The 16,754-nt window shown below is 40.4% G+C and overlaps 1 protein-coding gene and 1 long non-coding RNA gene across 3 annotated transcripts in view; one reads left to right on the top strand and one right to left on the bottom strand.

Annotated features, from left to right (window-relative positions):
- yes1 (YES proto-oncogene 1, Src family tyrosine kinase) overlaps positions 1-16,754 on the top strand; it is a 42,353-nt gene that overhangs the window by 23,366 nt on the left and 2,233 nt on the right. The window contains exons 7-11 of the mRNA XM_086074459.1: positions 4,238-4,393; positions 7,402-7,581; positions 8,460-8,536; positions 11,926-12,079; positions 12,173-12,304. Of these exons, the coding sequence (XP_085930585.1) occupies positions 4,238-4,393; positions 7,402-7,581; positions 8,460-8,536; positions 11,926-12,079; positions 12,173-12,304 (699 nt within the window). The remainder of the gene's footprint in view (positions 1-4,237; positions 4,394-7,401; positions 7,582-8,459; positions 8,537-11,925; positions 12,080-12,172; positions 12,305-16,754) is intronic.
- LOC147180884 (uncharacterized) lies at positions 14,686-15,775 on the bottom strand. 2 transcript variants are annotated; one of them, XR_015094675.1, is made up of 5 exons: positions 15,343-15,775; positions 15,215-15,265; positions 15,078-15,128; positions 14,973-15,005; positions 14,686-14,891 (listed from the first exon to the last, which is right to left on the bottom strand). It is a non-coding gene; the product is annotated as an uncharacterized LOC147180884 (long non-coding RNA). The 2 variants fall into 2 exon arrangements; XR_015094670.1 differs by having other exon boundaries at positions 14,687-14,891; positions 15,215-15,775.

The following is a 16,754-nucleotide window of genomic DNA, read 5'->3' on the forward strand; positions in this document are numbered from 1 at the left end:
CAGTCGTGTTACTAAGAATTTAATTTTATATGTATTTTTCTCTTCATGTGTACCAGGTTTCAACTGAAGCACAACCTGAAGACATAGCTAAAGACATAGCTGTCACAGACCAAGTTGACCAGGTGACAAGATTTCTTTTTGAATGTTGATGTTGAAATACATTTTTCAGAAGCAAGACGTTGGCACAATATATAAAAAAATATCTTGTCGCACGAATGGCTCATGCAATATGTGTATTGCAAAGACAAGCAACAAATGAATATTGGATTGTATACTTTAGTCTGACTTTGACCAATCAGAGACTACCTTAATTGCGCATCGCCATACGAGAAACGTATCGAGGGGCATTACTAACAAAAAATAACTTAATTGGATAAGATTAGATCACAATGAGCATGTTTATTTTTCCGCATTATCGTGTATTTTTTTTCATTGGATTATAAAAATATATAGCTATAGATAGATCCTTTTTTTTTAGGTCCATGTTCAATGTCGAAATAATCTCCATTACTGTATAAAACACCCATGTCGCATGTTTTGTCAATACTGTGCAGCCCTCACAGATACTTAGTCCTCACAATGTTATAGTTGTGAATAACTGACACTGAGGACAGTGTATTCATACACCGTGACTGTAAAATAAGTTTTGAGGGCTTGGAGTTATTATACAATTCATACTCTGGTCAGGTATGGATTCTCTGAGGACTGTGTATTTTCTTGTTTTTGTTTCATTGTGAAAAATAGACGTCACCAATTTACACAAACCTGTAGTGCAGAAGGATTTATTTATTTATTTTTGTAATGGCAAATAAAATGAGTTTGCATTTACAATACTTTAACCTATTAATTGTTCTGTATGTACTGTAACTGTGTAAATGCACAGGTACAGTCGTGTTACTAAGAATCGAATTTTATATGTATTTTTCTCTTCATGTGTACCAGGTTTCAACTGAAGCACAACCTGAAGACATAGCTGAAGACGTAGCTGTCACAGACCAAGTTGACCAGGTGACGAGATTTCTTTTTGAATATTGATGTTGAAATCAGTTTTCAGAAGCAAGACGTTAGGAGTGAAGAGTGTAGAGTAGATGCTAGGGCTGAACTATATAACTAACAAATATAATCACAACAATTTTTTATGCAATGTGTATTGCCAAGACGTTCAAAATATTGTATCCAACAATAAGCTTGTATGGGACTAAAATTCCTACAAGTCAACATTAAAAATATCTCAAATTGAAGATTTGTTGGCAGTTTGGTGATTTGGATTATGCACTGTAGTGATCTTTTTTTCCCATTAATTTATTTATGGTGGATTTTAGAGATGAACTCGCTATCAATTTTATTTTATTTTTTTAAACAGAAGTGTAAACATCAGGTAGTTAATTTACTTGTATCAAGCTTGGATAAATGTGCTTTATGTTTTGGACCTTTCGCTGCACTAGAATGGACTGGCATGATGGGTATTTTATCTTCTGTGTTATTTGTATCTGCAATGGATCTTTGTTTCACGCAACCAGAATTAATAGTGCAGGCATTTTCATTGAATGAATATAATTTAGTCAAGAGGATAAATTATGACCCATGTTTATACCTTTATCTTTAGTTGCAAGCAGCTAAATGTTGAGCAATTGTCTCAATCTTAACGACTGTCTGACTCGGTAAAATAGAAAAGTCTACTGTAACTGAAGGACTGTATCACACAATATCTGTTTTAGGGGCAATGCCATAGATTAAGCATATTAACTATCCCTCTTGTTAAATGCTTCATCTCATCTTTCGAATAAATGTGACTAGACTTATAATAATCTTTAGTATGTGCACAAACTTTAGGTTCTAAATCCTTTTCTAGTTTGCTCCAGCATCTGGCACATATCCCGTTTAAAAAAAATGCAAAACTGCTTGATGATGAAGACCTTTGGTAAATTAACTTTAGCACATTAGCCCATCAATGGCGGGAGCTACTTCTGCCGCGAGCGCTCGACACTTTTCTCAAGCTTCTACTTCGAGTGTAACATCACTAAGTAACAGCGAAGTAAAGCTAGTAAATATTTATGACCACCCGCCAAAATGAATTTTAACCCGCATCTGGCAGGTTAATTTTAGAGCCACTGTATATATGCATATGTATGTGTGCATCTACTGTATATATGGATATCATTGCTGTCCTGTGAAAAACATGTTTCCATTTTTAGGTCGCGGGCTGCTCTCCGGTAGCTCCTATGGTGGAAGTGTTTTTCACAGAACAGCGACAATATGTGTATGTATGTATGTATGTAATAATTGTTTTCGTTTAAAAAATTAGGTTGCTGATGTATCCAGTTCAAGTGAGGATTCGTTAGCAGAGGAATATGTTCCAGATTCTCACAGTACTTCGGACACTTCCTACATTGAACCTGTTTCAGAAATTCAGAAATCCGAAGGTATTTCAGGAATGAGCTATGAGAAAACTGCTCATCCTTTAAGATGGGAGGTAGTCATGTTTTAAAGAATAAAATGTTCAATGTTCACTGACTCTTTTGCATCTGGTTTCATGTCTAGCTTATCCATTTCAAAGCTGTGTTTGACCTAGATAACCTGTTCACATAAGAAGCAGTTTTATTAACATACCAGTTTCAGTCTGTCCTAAAATTGTAAGTTGTAACATGAGCACCATGTTAAAACTTACAATTTTAGGACAGATCAGGTATGACTTTGCATTTCACAGTATTGTTATGTACAACAATGTGTCCTTATATCAGGTAAGTCATTACACATCAATGCCATTTTAGTTTGTGTAAAGTCAGAATGCCAGAACTTTCAAATCACTTCAGTGACATGGTTGCTGTGTGTTGTGTAAACTTTGTCCTTGTAATGTGAGTTGGTCCTCATAATTACCATTTTTGCAATGGGCGTGGCTTATTTAGGTCATTATCTATGTCCTCACAATTACGGATTTTTTCAGGTTTTTCTTTTTTTCGTGTGTTGAGTTTTTTCAAGTTTTGAAGTGAGATTTTCCTGGACAACCCCAAAAAAAAATTTTGGGTGCAAGTCCCATCTCTCTGGCATTAGCAGAAAGGGGTGTCCCTGTAATACACAATTAAACCGGTTTGGAAAAAATGTCCTCATAATACACAGAGGCAAGTATGTGTGTGTGTGTGTGTGTGTGTGTGTGTGTGTGTGTGTGTGTGTGTGTGTGTGTGTGTGTGTGTGTGTTTTCTTCAAGAATTTATTTTATTTGTGTTTTTTTAGGGTGTGGGGGGCCTTATTTTTTCCCTCAATGCATTCATAATTGGTGTCAGATAGTTGTAGTAGTTCGCTATTTGCACGCTGGCCTAGTCCCTATATCCCCCGTGAATAGCAGAGGTCCACTCTATTGGGGTAAAACAACTCCCAATCACATATCACAATCCCTTTTCAACATAATTATAGTGTCATAATTCAGTGATTGCATGACAATTGATGTATTTGTAGGGGGAAAAAAAGTAATTTGTGATACCATGTTATTATTCTTTGCAAACGATATCAATCATGTTATGTTACAACGGCTGTGTAAGAGTCATATGAATATTTTGAAAATAACAATTCCTGAAACAATACCACAATAGTTGCAAATAAAAGTTATTGTTAGTACCGTGATACAGCATTTGCATGATAATGGAAATTAAAAGAAGAAAAGAGTAACTTTTGCACTGATGTCACAATTGTATGTCAACAATGTTGATATTGCTACAATACATACAGTGATTGCACAATAATATATTGGAAGAAAAATGAGTAACTCATGGAATAATATCTAAGCCTCATGATACAACGATTGCGTGACAATCGATATATCGGACTGAAAAAAAATAATTTGTGATACTCTGCCAATAATATTTCGATTGTATCAGGTTACTGTGCTTGTGAAATAATCAAATTCTCTCAAGAAAAGTGTGACACGCACTACAATATCACAATGTTAGCTGTAATATCACAATGCAAATATTGGCTGATTAACTCACCAAACGATACTTTGTCAATGATATTGATAATGCTTTATTGGGGGGGAAAAGTGACTCAAAAAACAATATTGTATTTTGCCAATGATATCGATATTAACGCAATAGAGCAATTACGCTACGTATTGAAGAAAAAACAGCGTAGAAATGTCATCATCAACAGTGCTTGTTTATTCATACATTGCAATATTGATTTGCCGCACTCTTACTAAACCTTCATCCCTCATCTCCCATCTGACTCGTCCACTTCTGTCCAGAACACGCCGATGGTTTGTGCTACAGGCTGACGACGGTGTGCCCCACGATCAAGCCGCAGACTCAGGGACTGGCTAAGGACGCGTGGGAGATCCCCAGAGACTCCCTGCGACTGGAGGTCAAGCTGGGCCAGGGCTGCTTCGGGGAGGTCTGGATGGGTAAGAAGGCTCACATGGTGTTAGCGTGCTATAATGGATGTTTGATCATAAATTAGTAAACGGGGCTTACAGTAGGAAATTAAGCATACACTTTATAGCTCATGTATATTTAACAGGGAGGAATGGTTATGGACTGCTTGTAGGATGATTGATAAACAGTTTGAGTTACGGAGCATAGCAAAGAGCTAGCCTATTTATGGAGGAAAGCGCTGACGACTGCAGTGGGTTTACGCTGAAAGGCACACGCCTGTACGCTAATGGCAGGCCGTCCTCCTACGCTTCACTTCACCGGCGCGCATCCTCCTCGCTCACTCCCTCATTAGGCCCGCAGCAAGCCTCGACCTGCAAGTGTGCAATCCCAGGAATTCCTTTTATTTCTTTGTGCTGCACTCCCTGCAGATTATTCCCTTGGTGACTTCACTTATTTTTAATTCCAGATATGTTAATCACTACATCTGACCTTCATTCCTCTGTGTTCTCAGCACCTTGCGGTCGTTATTATCATTGCCCTACTTTGTCCTTTAGTGCGTGTGCGTGTTGCTGTGTGATTCATTCATGGAGGTCGGCCCTCATGACGGAAGCACTGGCTCTCCCGACCAGGCTCATTGTATGTAAGCAGGGCGTGAGTAAGTTACTTTTGACCAGGAAGTGCGAGATTATTTTGCTGGCCAAGTTTATCAGCTGTTTGAAAAATGATCTCACATGATTTCTAGTTTTTTGCATTGTTTTGACTGGAACATACACTCAACAAAAATATAAACTTTTGTTTTTGCTCCCATTTTTTGGAAGATGAACTCGAAAATCTAAAACTTCTTCCACATACACAATATCACCATTTGTCTCAAATATTGTTCACAAACCCCATCCACACAAAAGCCAGTTTCAATGTATCTTTACAAGTTTCTTACCGTTTAGGCCGTTTGCCCACGCGATGGCGCGGTTTGGGAGCTTGAAACCGATCACTTTTGAAACCGGGCTCCGGTGTGGAAAGATTTCAAAACGCGCCACGTACGCGTCCGTCTGGACACCGTGATGCGGCAATTCTCGCGTGACTGCGTGCGAACCGTCAGTCTAAAAGGCCACCTTAAAATGTGCAGTTTTGTTTCGTTGAGGGGGGGAGGGTCTGGAAATTCAGAAAACCAGTCAGTACTGACAGTACGGTACAGAACCACCCCCCTCCCCACCCCCCCCCCCCAAAAAAATCACCTTTCAAGGTGGCCTTTTATTGTGGGCAGTCGAAGGCACACCTGTGCACTAATCATGGTGTGGCAGAAGTTTTAGATCTTTGATTTCATCATAAAAAATGGTAGCAAAAATAAAAGTGTTTTGTTGGGTGTATTTACATTGTGTCAGTTAAACTAGTGTTGCCACTACCAACATTTTCACTTTGATACTATGCCTTAGTACTTCAAGACCGATACTGAAACTTAAAAAAAGAAGAAGAAAAAAGAAAAGTGTTTGGAATGTGTCACAAATTACCCGGTTGATCTTTAAAGAGACAGTAATGGGACAGCAAGGTGAAAAATCAACTTTTTGGAGCTTTTAGCCTTGTTAAAATGCTAATTCCTCCTGAAAAACATCAAGTGGTGTTTCCTCCATTCGCCCCTCTATGAGAAATTCTAGTTCATTCTGCTCTCCAAGCACCAGCCCCTCCCAACCTGAGAAAACGAGCTGTTGGAACTTTTTGACATCATTAGATGCGGCCCCACCACCACACCCCCTCTGCGGACTAAACACGCGCCCACTTTCTCTGAGACCTCCGTGCTCGCAGGATAGTGATAAAAGTAGCCTTTATCAGTAAACGTTCCGTCCAAATGAATTCAAAGCAAACAATTATCCTTCACATTTGCAGTGCCAAAGTGCAATACCAATTAGCCATCTTAAATTCCTAGAAAGGTTCCGTGGCTGACACTTGTGTAAATGACAAGTCACATTTTTGCACTATTAAACTTAACTGACTGTGATTGGCTGGCAACCAGTTCAGGGTGTACACCGCCTACTGCCCTAAGCCAGCTGGGATAGGCTCCAGCAGCCCCCGTGACCTTTGTGAGAAAAAGCGGTTAAAAAAAACGGATGGATGGATGAACTTAACTGAACGAATGGTGTAGCGGTTAACGCACTCACCCTGTAAGCTGAAGGTCCCGGGTTCGCGTCCCACTCAGGGGTTTCTCTCTCATTCTCTTCTTCTTCCCTCTCCTTCCCTCCTCCTCCACTATAATTTTTTTTGCGGTAAGGAGCCGTTTTGTTTCAAATGTATATTGAAGAATTGAACATCCATCCAATTTCTACATTTAAAGAAAGCTGTACTGCAAAGGCTGGCTTGCGTGGCCACTCAGACGAGTGGTCGAACGCAGCGCTCCAGAGTTTTGTGGGCGGTGCGCACAGCTGCTGGCGCGGCAACCACACGGGATAGGCGGGGTCTTACTGAACCGGGCGTTTTATTTCCGCGTTAGAAAAATAGCCATAAAAAAAATGACATCGCCATGGTATCAAAGGTGAGATTTAATCATTATATGCCTATAGTTAACTGTGGAAGGGCTTAAAATACCGTCATAATACAATTCTGACAGAATTCAGCATGCTCGATCTGGCCTGCAATAAGCTGTTTAGCACATAGCAGGTAGCTTTAAAAGACAACTTGCACACATACTTAATAGACATATTGGTTGAAGGGTGATAAGGATGACAGGCAAGAGAGCTAGAGAAAGACCGAAGTAGAAGTTGGTAGATGTAGTGAGGGAAGGCATGAGGGCAATTGGTGTTAGGGGGGAGGATGCAGAAATTAGGCCTAGATAGAAAAGTATGATGCACTGTGGCGACCCCTAAAAAGACAAACTGAAAAGAAAAATATGGTGAGGTGTGCAAAAATAAACAGTTGAATAACTGATTTTGACATCATTACTGTTACTGTGCAAGATGGCTGGCATCTAAATTCACGTTTTTCAAAACTTGCAATTTCATGGGCAAGATGGAATTTTGTCTACCTTCTTTTTTTCATTTTCATTCAGGCACATGGAACGGTACCACCAAGGTGGCCATCAAGACCCTGAAGCCTGGCACCATGTCGCCGGAGGCCTTCCTGCAGGAGGCCCAAATCATGAAGAAGCTGCGCCACGACAAGCTGGTGCCACTCTATGCCGTAGTGTCGGAAGAGCCCATCTACATCGTCACAGAGTTCATGGGCAAAGGTCAGTCCTCGAATGTGTTCGCCACCTCTGCCAAGGTAAAGCACTGCCAGATAGTGTTAGCTTAGCCTTGTTAGCATCCTGTGTTATGATAGGGTTGGGCAATTAGTTGAAATTTAATCAGGCAATCAGGCACCCTGAATGTGCTGTTTTGCTTGCAGTAAGTGTGACTTTTATTTAGTTAATGGCGAATTTAACCTTATCTTCATAACGGTGAATATTATTCTAAATTGCACTCTCATGGTCGATTTCCCTAATGTCTAGCTGAGTAAATACAATCCTCGTGACACTCCTCCACAAAGTTGCGTGGAAAAAAATCCAACTCTGGGGGGGAAAAAAACAACTCTGGCCGTACCTTGCTCTGTTGTGGCAGTCTATCCACGGTAATGAAGTCTTAAAGTATTAAGTGGAGACTTTCACGAGTTCCTTGAGCGGTAGAAATGTTTCACCGTGACACATAAAATTCCAGCTACTAGTTCATTCCACCCACATCTGATGACTGATGTGCAAAAAAGCCATTTATCCTCCACTATATAAACATTAGGAAAGTATGTCATTTAGGCTGGATTACCACTGCCGGTCAAAGTACCCAATTCCGATTTATATCTGTCTATTTCTATGTATATTTCAAGTAACATATTATCCAGTATGGCTGTGTTTACACTGACAGTACACATTTGACCAAATTTCACGTAAATGACCACGCAGGCAGCAACTACGCTGAAGTAAATCATACATTAATAAAGTGAACCTCTGCTCTTTGGTTTAGATATGGAACGAGCCCTGCCGCATTTAACAACCCCCCCAAAAAAACTCCCTCATTCCCCAAACAGTTGTATCACATTTTCATTGTTCTATATTCATCCTGTAATCTTTTGCAGGGAGTCTGCTGGACTTCTTGAAGGAGGGAGATGGCAAATATCTGAAGCTGCCCCAGCTGGTGGACATGGCCGCACAGGTAGGATGCGAAAAACAGGCCTCTGCTTGCTAAACTGTGAAGGAAGATGTGTGAAAACAAAGCTCGCCTGTCAGGTCGACTCAAGTGCCGCGCATGCTTCTCCACGCATGATTCTCCATACCCAAATTGCCATCTCTCTTGGCTTCGTGCCACCGCTCCGTGTTCCTCCCGTCGTCCTCCGACACTTAGCTGCCTGCGGAGCCTAAACGCTCGTCAGCAGAGAGCCACTTAACGCCACTGTCGTGTGCGAGGATCTGCTTTCACTTTGCCTGCTACACTCCTGCCTCGCTCAGCCAGGTGCAAATGAAAATGAAGATGCAGACAGGAGCCTTGCGGTCGGGAGTTGGCAGACAAAAGATGTTTTGAATTATTTGGAAATGAACAAGCCTGCATCAACTTGATGAGCACTAATACCTGATACAAGCAAACCTCAAATGTCGAATGTAATGCTGGTCACATTTCAAAACAATTTCTCACTTAGGAACTAACCAAAATTGCTCTAGTGCTGTCACTATCGAATATTTTTAGAATCGATTAATCGATTGATTTTTTCAATCGATTAATCGACGACAGAGTCATTTAAATTTTGCATTAAAATTTATTATATTACTGATTACTGTTTATTAACCAGTGATTGGTGTTTATTTCATACTTTGTATTTGTATAGTGATTTAAAGGTCCCATATTATAAAAATGCACTTTAGTGGGGTTTTCTATCAATAATATGCATCCCCGGACTGTCTCTAATCCAACCAGGTATAAAAAAACAAGTCAGTTCGCGACTTCTTTAGCTTTCTCCTCCTAACTGAATTATGTGCTTCAAACGGGCAGATTAAACTTCTGTAACCGTTTGACGTCACTAAGTCACGGAAGTGCACTCGACCCCGCCCCCTCGGGTTACTGGCAACGGAGAAACAACCAATCAGGAACAAGTCGTTGCTTCCTTCGTCCGAGTCTTTGAAAAGACAGTGGTTTAATTTTATTTTTGAAGGACGTGTACCGACCGCATTTCCAAAAGGACTGTTTTGTTACTCAAAAGCTTGTTTTGAGCTGGATTTGCAAACATAATGGATCGGTCCCAGCGGGCGGTGTGTGACACGACTGGAAACGTGAAAAATGTAAATTTAACATTTTATTTGGAATATAGTAAGTGCCTAAAGTGGGAGCTACATTTGTCTTGTGGAGGTTGTTTGGTTACAAGAGGTCAGATATGATAAAGCAGACGGTGGGTTAGATAGTACCGGCCGAGCGTACTTCAGGTAAAATCTGGGCATTTGTTTGCCCTCTACCGCCGGAATGAAAAGTTGTGTAGAGACGACATTGACAACGTTGGAAAGCTCTCGTTGGGCCGAGTCCGGTCAAGTCTGGTAGGACTTAGCGTTCCAGAGATATGGGGGGCGGAAATCCCAAAAATGTACCCCTTTTATTATTATTATTCGGCATTGTGGTTATTTTGCCGTGACTGGCAACTTGCCACCAAGTTGATGTGACTTTGTGATGGTAACCGGCCGCTAAGTGGTCAGGACGAGACGGCTTGCACGTTGCTTGCACGTCGCGTGTAAATGTCTACAAGCAAATAACGACAATATCATGGCAAATCAGACATTCAAGGCAAATAACGCTCGCGGGAGAGTTGCCGGTTACGGCAAAATAATCATGCAAACTACCGCTGCAACATTGTGTCTATAGTAACGTTGTGCTACTTTTTCTTACGTTAAAACGTACATACAGTTTTGAAATAGTTCTCAAATGTGTAAAAGACATGGCTACCGGAGCCGTAATCACAGCTCCTTCAAGGGAAAATGGTATGGCCTATGCATGGCCTGGTGCAGCTATTTACATAAAAGGGACATGCACCTACAACAGGCTGTTTTGAACAGGGCATTTTTCTGCAGATTTAGGGCCAGCAAAAATATTAGATCCAGTTAGTTTTGACGAATGCATGTCTTTTACACATTTGAAAACTATTGTAGCATGTGGAAAAGTTGAATAATATGGGAGCTTTAAAAAGAAAAAGGGGGGGGGGGGGGGGGTTTAGGGTTGCTTGAATGATGATGATTATGAAGAAAATATTAATCACGGTTAATTTGGTAGTAATTAAAATCACGATTAGGACGGTCATTTGTTTTTTGGGTACAAAACAAGAAAATGTTTAAACGTCAAAAATATTAAGACAAATAAATGTCTTGTGAAACACTACAATTAGTTCAGACTGCAAGTAAAACAGATTCCTCCTCAAATCTGATTTTTAGGGCTTACAGTCCAGACTGTTTTTAGCAAGTGTCCAAATCCGATCTGGCCCTGTTCAGACTGAGCCACATTATTGACCCGCCTGACAGGTTGCTGTAGCATCGACGTCGAACGGAAGCGGCGGCCAGCGTGTTTGACGTCATGTGACGCTGTTTACCGCTCCGTACTTCCCTTCCTCGCAAGTGCGTTAAGCGGTTTTCTTTTCTTTTTCTTTCTTTTCTTTTCTTTTTTTAACAACCGTATATCTATGGCTATGACCGGGCACTATTTCGCTATTTCCGGTTGCGTATGTGAAGATCTGATGGGGTAGCGAGACCGGCTTCAGCGCAAGTAACGTAAACTGTCACTGTATTTCCGGGGCAGTGGAGCCGCCAAGGCGATTGACTGCCGAGCATGCGAGGAAACAGCCGGACAGCGAACCGATTAAATATTGGCACATTGGTTTTGCACGCGTAGTGTCGTGGTGGACAATATGACGATATTAGATCGTTAGTCACTGTTACCGGTTGGGTCACTGTTTTCCAAAGTAAAAACATGTGTTTGCAAATGTCTTATTTTGATTAAACGCAGAACACAAACATAATCAGTCTTCTTTCATGAAGGACTACAGAGATCAATAAACAATTACTGTTACTATTCAGATGATTTGGACAATTTTTTATTTAAAAAAATTACTCCAAAAGATTACTCGATTGATAAAATAGTTGTCGATTAATTTGATAATCGATCACTTGTTGATTAATCAATTGATTTTGACAGCTTTAAATTGTCGTCATCTTAAAACCTTTATTTTCTGTGCAGCAATGTTTTAAGTCATATTTTAATAAAACAGTCCGCCATATCTTCTGTTCAATATTCATGAATTTGATCAATTCACATCCTTTTCCTGTGGAACTTATTTTATTGTCAACCATTTCCTGAGGAACTCACCTTGTGCTCTACCCCTACGTAATGCACCAAGATAGTACAAGATTTCGCCCAAAAGCCCTTGCTCATAGGAAAGTAGTATGTGGTGTCCAGGAAAAATAGCACCAGAACCTGAGAACTTTTCTTCCACTTTCTCGCCCATTTCCCAATGGCAATATTTTTGGGGGCGGTCAAATGCCTCCACGTACAGTGTTTGGTCCATTTCCCCATAGATTGCGGACGGCATGGCCTTCATCGAGCGGATGAACTACATCCACAGGGACCTGCGAGCCGCCAACATCCTGGTCGCCGACAACATGGTGTGCAAGATCGCCGACTTTGGTTTGGCCCGGCTCATCGAGGACAACGAGTACACGGCCAGGCAAGGTGCGTTGTCTCCCCCCCCCCCCCCCCCCCCCCCCAAAAAAGAAACATTGACAACCAGCATGAGAGTTTCAAAGTGTCTTCTTGTCGTTCCAGGCGCTAAATTCCCCATCAAGTGGACGGCGCCGGAAGCAGCTCTGTACGGCCGCTTTACTATCAAGTCGGACGTGTGGTCGTTTGGCATACTGCTGACTGAACTGGTCACCAAAGGCAGAGTGCCCTATCCAGGTCAGCCTTTAGTCTCTTTTATACATATCCCACAGATACGGCTGTAAAAGAAGCCAATTAATTTTCACATGCAACTTCACAGTTAGTTATTATGATTATTTAATATATTTCGTAATTATTCATTTTAAGTTCCCATGTGTTTTTTAAGATGGGAAGTTTTTTGTTTAGTTTTTTTACTAGAGTTGGAACTGCAGTGGAGGTGTGTTTGGTGTTTGTTTTTTTTTAACAATATTTGCGGGAATGCTGGAAGCATGATTTTTATCCTCCACAATTTTTTGCCGTGAAGCTTTTCCAGCTAATGTATTCTTTTAACGATGGGTAGCATTTTTAAGTATTGCACTTGCGCATTAACAGGGTTAGTTTTTTTTTCATTGTTTCCACAATTTGGTTTTCAATTTAGTTTATTTTAGTTTTGGTTTGTAAAGCATTTCTAGACAAAATCATTTATTATATCTGTATAGAAGATATATTTTTGTTGTATTACAAACTTTATTTAACTCTTTGACTGCCAGACGTTTTCAGAAAAGGGATGCCGCCAGTGCCAGCCGATTTAAGCATTTTGACTGATCTTTCAAGGTCCACAGAAAATGTTCTGTTTGGACTATGGAAACACACGTACTACCAAATGAAAGATTGGACTTTCATCTTTCATCAGAAAAAAAAAGTTTGTTTCTACCTTATTCCGTTCTTTAGTAATCAACAATAGAAAATGGTTAGTTTGACCCATTTTCGCCTGTTTTGGACCAAAATATGGAGAAATCAAGCTTTTAGTGAAACGATATTATTTCATGCATTCTAGTGAATTTTACACTTGTTTTTGTCCATGAATGATGCCACAAACACCTAAATAGTGCTTTACTTCTATAAAACACTACCACCAAGAATGAAAAAGTGTTTTTTGATAGCAAAATAACAGTTTATTTACATTCAACATTCAACAGTGTAATAACAAACGTGTGCAACTGTGCAACTGTACATGTGTGGTGTGTGCATGTGTTTCTATTTACAATTCTGTGGATGTTTCAACTACACAAGTTTTTTTTTGGTGTGGTATACAGTGTAACATTGCCCTGGGTGCAAGGGGACGCAGCAGGATTTGCACCACAGATTCGTTTCGCTGCGAATGCCCCTTCGAGTGCAGACCCTACACTTTCTTGCTGGCTTTTGTTTCCGGGGGGTAGCAGGTATATACTGCAGTATGTGTTTTGCCATGTTGCCATCAAGTCGACTTTCAGGATCGGTATATGGTGACCTGGTGTTCTGTCTGGCTTCCTCATGTCCTTCTGTTTGAATGTTTGTTGCAATGTCCTCCTCCTGGTCCTGTGGTAAGAGCCACCCTCTCACCACCTGCTGGATGAACTCCAAAAAATGCTGACATTTGCCAGGATGTTTAGCTTTGTACAGGATGAAGGCATTGAACAAACATATTTGAAACAGATAGGCAACAAATTTTTTGTGCCATTTCAATGTCTTCCTCGTGAATGGGTGATAAGAAATGTTTTGGTCCATCTTATCCACGCCATTCATTGTGGAATTGTAATCCAAAACACATACAGGTTTCGGGAAAGGCACTCTTTTTTTTAGTGCCTTCCGCCACACATCAACTGTCCGCATTTCATCTTTGTGAAAAGTAGTCACCATCCTCAACAAACGCTTGTCCTGCCATGCCACAACCAACACATTTGTGTTGTGTCTAACCAATTTCCCCCCCACCCCGAGGCCAGTGTTTGTAAGAGAAGTGATCTCATTTGGTTCACCCCTATTTTTTCTCAGAGTACCACAAACATTTGTACGTGCTGCCAGGAGACGTTCACACAACCCAATTGAATTATAAAAATTGTCCATAAAGAGCGTGTACCCATTTCCTGGCAGACGATCTAGCAAATTAAACACGGTATCCGGCAGAGAACAACTAGTACCAACATAAGGTTGCATATTAAAACAATATCCTGTTTGGGAGTCACACAGGATGTATGACTTAATTCCATATTTGATTGGTTTTTGGGGGTTGTAAACTTTAAACGATAGACGGCCCTGAAAATTCATCATTCCCTCATCAATACATACATTCCTACCGGGTTGGAACAGTTCTTTAAATTTATTTACAATATGGTTGAACACAGGGCGGATTTTAAATAATTTGTCATCTGAACTATGTCTCTCATTATTGTTAAAATGTAGGTAACTCCAGATAAGCTGGAAGCGGTTTCGAGGCATCGCGCGACTAAAAAATGGTGTGGTTTCAATTTCATCTTGAGTCAATACATTTCTATACTGGGCTTTTTTATATACCCAGTAAGAAATTGGAGTGCAAAAAATGTTTTCAATTCACTTACAGACACTGGCTTCCAAGCACGACTCCTGCAGTGTGGCAGACTTTCAGTCTGCTTCTGCATGGACTGCCGTGCATATAAATTTGTTTGGTCTGCAATGTGCTGGAGAAGTTCGTTTGTGAGGAATAGTTGCAGGAAGTCAGCTGGCAGGGTTGAGTTTAGCTCTGCTGCGGCACCCCTTGGTCCTGGAGTTTCAGTAAACAGGAATGTGTTTGGCTGCCAGCCTGTTTCATGCCAGCCAGAACTTTTGGGATCTGCAAATATACATTTCAATATCATAATATTTATTTTAGATCAGTGTGAAGCAATATATATATATAAATATATATGTTTACCTTTTTTCTTGGATTCGCTGGTTGATGCACATTCTGTAAATTATAGAAGACATTTACCATCAAATATTTTACTCGTGCTGAGTTGGAGAACCATTTTTTTTTTACCTTTATTCTGCTCACGGTGAGACGCGTCACCTTGAGCCCGACGAGCTGCAGCTGAAATAAATATATACAATTACAATCATATCGAAAGACCGTTTTCTTTTGTTGTTGCAGTGTATTGAAAACACGTTTTTTTATACCTCTCTTTGTCGTGGAAACTGTAGGTTGTGGCTGTGAGCACGATCCACGATCTATGAATTGTACATTCACGTTACACGAGGTGCTAGCAGCGTGCCGGAAAAGTATCTCATAGCAAGTTTGCGCTTACCGTCACACTCTTCTGCGGAGGAAATGCTGTCCGAATCACTTTCGCGAAGATCAGACTGTACCCACTCCTCTGAAGAATAGCCATCCGACTCGGGGTACTCTTCGTCGTCCGAATCAACGTCCGCGTTTGTAGAAGTACTTGGACGTGCACCACGTTTTCCAGCGTTAGCACCGCTAACCGGCGTCGCTTTAAGACGTGGCCGAAGACGTCGTGTCAAAGCCGCAACTTCGGCGTCAACCTCGTTGTCTCCATCCTCATCGTCATCGCCACCAACATTCAATTTAGCACAGGTTTCTTTTTGAAAATACCGATCAAGCGTGAGCTGCTTGCCACCGGTCGTCATTTTTGCTTTCTTGTCCTCCATGTTTTTTGCTTTCTCCATCTACCTCTCCACTCCACTCTAGCTCCGCCTCACCTTTTATACCGACGCCCACGGTGGGTGGCACACCCAAAGTGCAAGGAGAGTCATCGCTGCCATCTAGAGGCCAAAACAAGTCATTAAACTTACCTGATCTGCCTGATATTTTCAGCACAGCTGCCCAAGGCTTTCCTGCACCCGTTTTCATAATAAAAAAAAAAAAAACATAGGGGACGTCTTTTAACGTCCTCGGCGCCCTTCCCTAGGTTTATGCTAAACGTTTTATAACGTTTATGGCAGTCAAAGAGTTAATGAAAATACTATTATTGATTTTAAATGTCAAGGTGTTTACGAATTATATTTAATGTTTTAAAGATTGATAAATATTTTAACTTTTTGCACATTCATTTTTGGACAATACACACAATAACGCATCAACATTGGAGAAAAAAAATCTGTAATATAAAAATATATATATAATACATATAAACCTAAGATAAATTGAATTGTAAAATCCATATGAAATCTAAACTTATTATATTATTATCTTTCAAACTTATTATATTATTTTTATATATATTTAGATGAAATCGTATGCAATTGGCAAACACATTTCTGTGTTTATGCAGGTTCAAAAAATAAGATGGACAAATCATTTAACAAGCTCAAATGTGTATACATTTTCTCTGTTAGCTTGTATGTATTTTTTTTAGTGCTTACTTCAATTACTACTACAATCTTATATAGAGTCAAATGATATCTTGAGAAGTTACATCACAATTAATTCCAACAATTCCCATGTGGCTCTCTGATGGCGGTAACGTTTCAAATGAGGACCGGACTGCAGCTTGCACTGATCACAGAGCCGCCATCTGGCTGACCTGGCGGCCATCTGGCTTTTGTGGCCTTCCCGGATCCACAGCGAAAACCCCTTCAATGTAATTAATTCAACTTCATCTGGAAGGACTTTGCTTCCTTTCTATAGTCATGTTGACACAGCTGCGTGGAAACCAATGACTTTAAAAAAAGATATATATATATATATATATATACT

Source organism: Leptonotus elevatus, chromosome 1 (assembly GCF_054856555.1).
Source record: "Leptonotus elevatus isolate MCC_2025b chromosome 1, RoL_Lele_1.0, whole genome shotgun sequence".
NCBI lineage: Eukaryota > Metazoa > Chordata > Actinopteri > Syngnathiformes > Syngnathidae > Leptonotus > Leptonotus elevatus.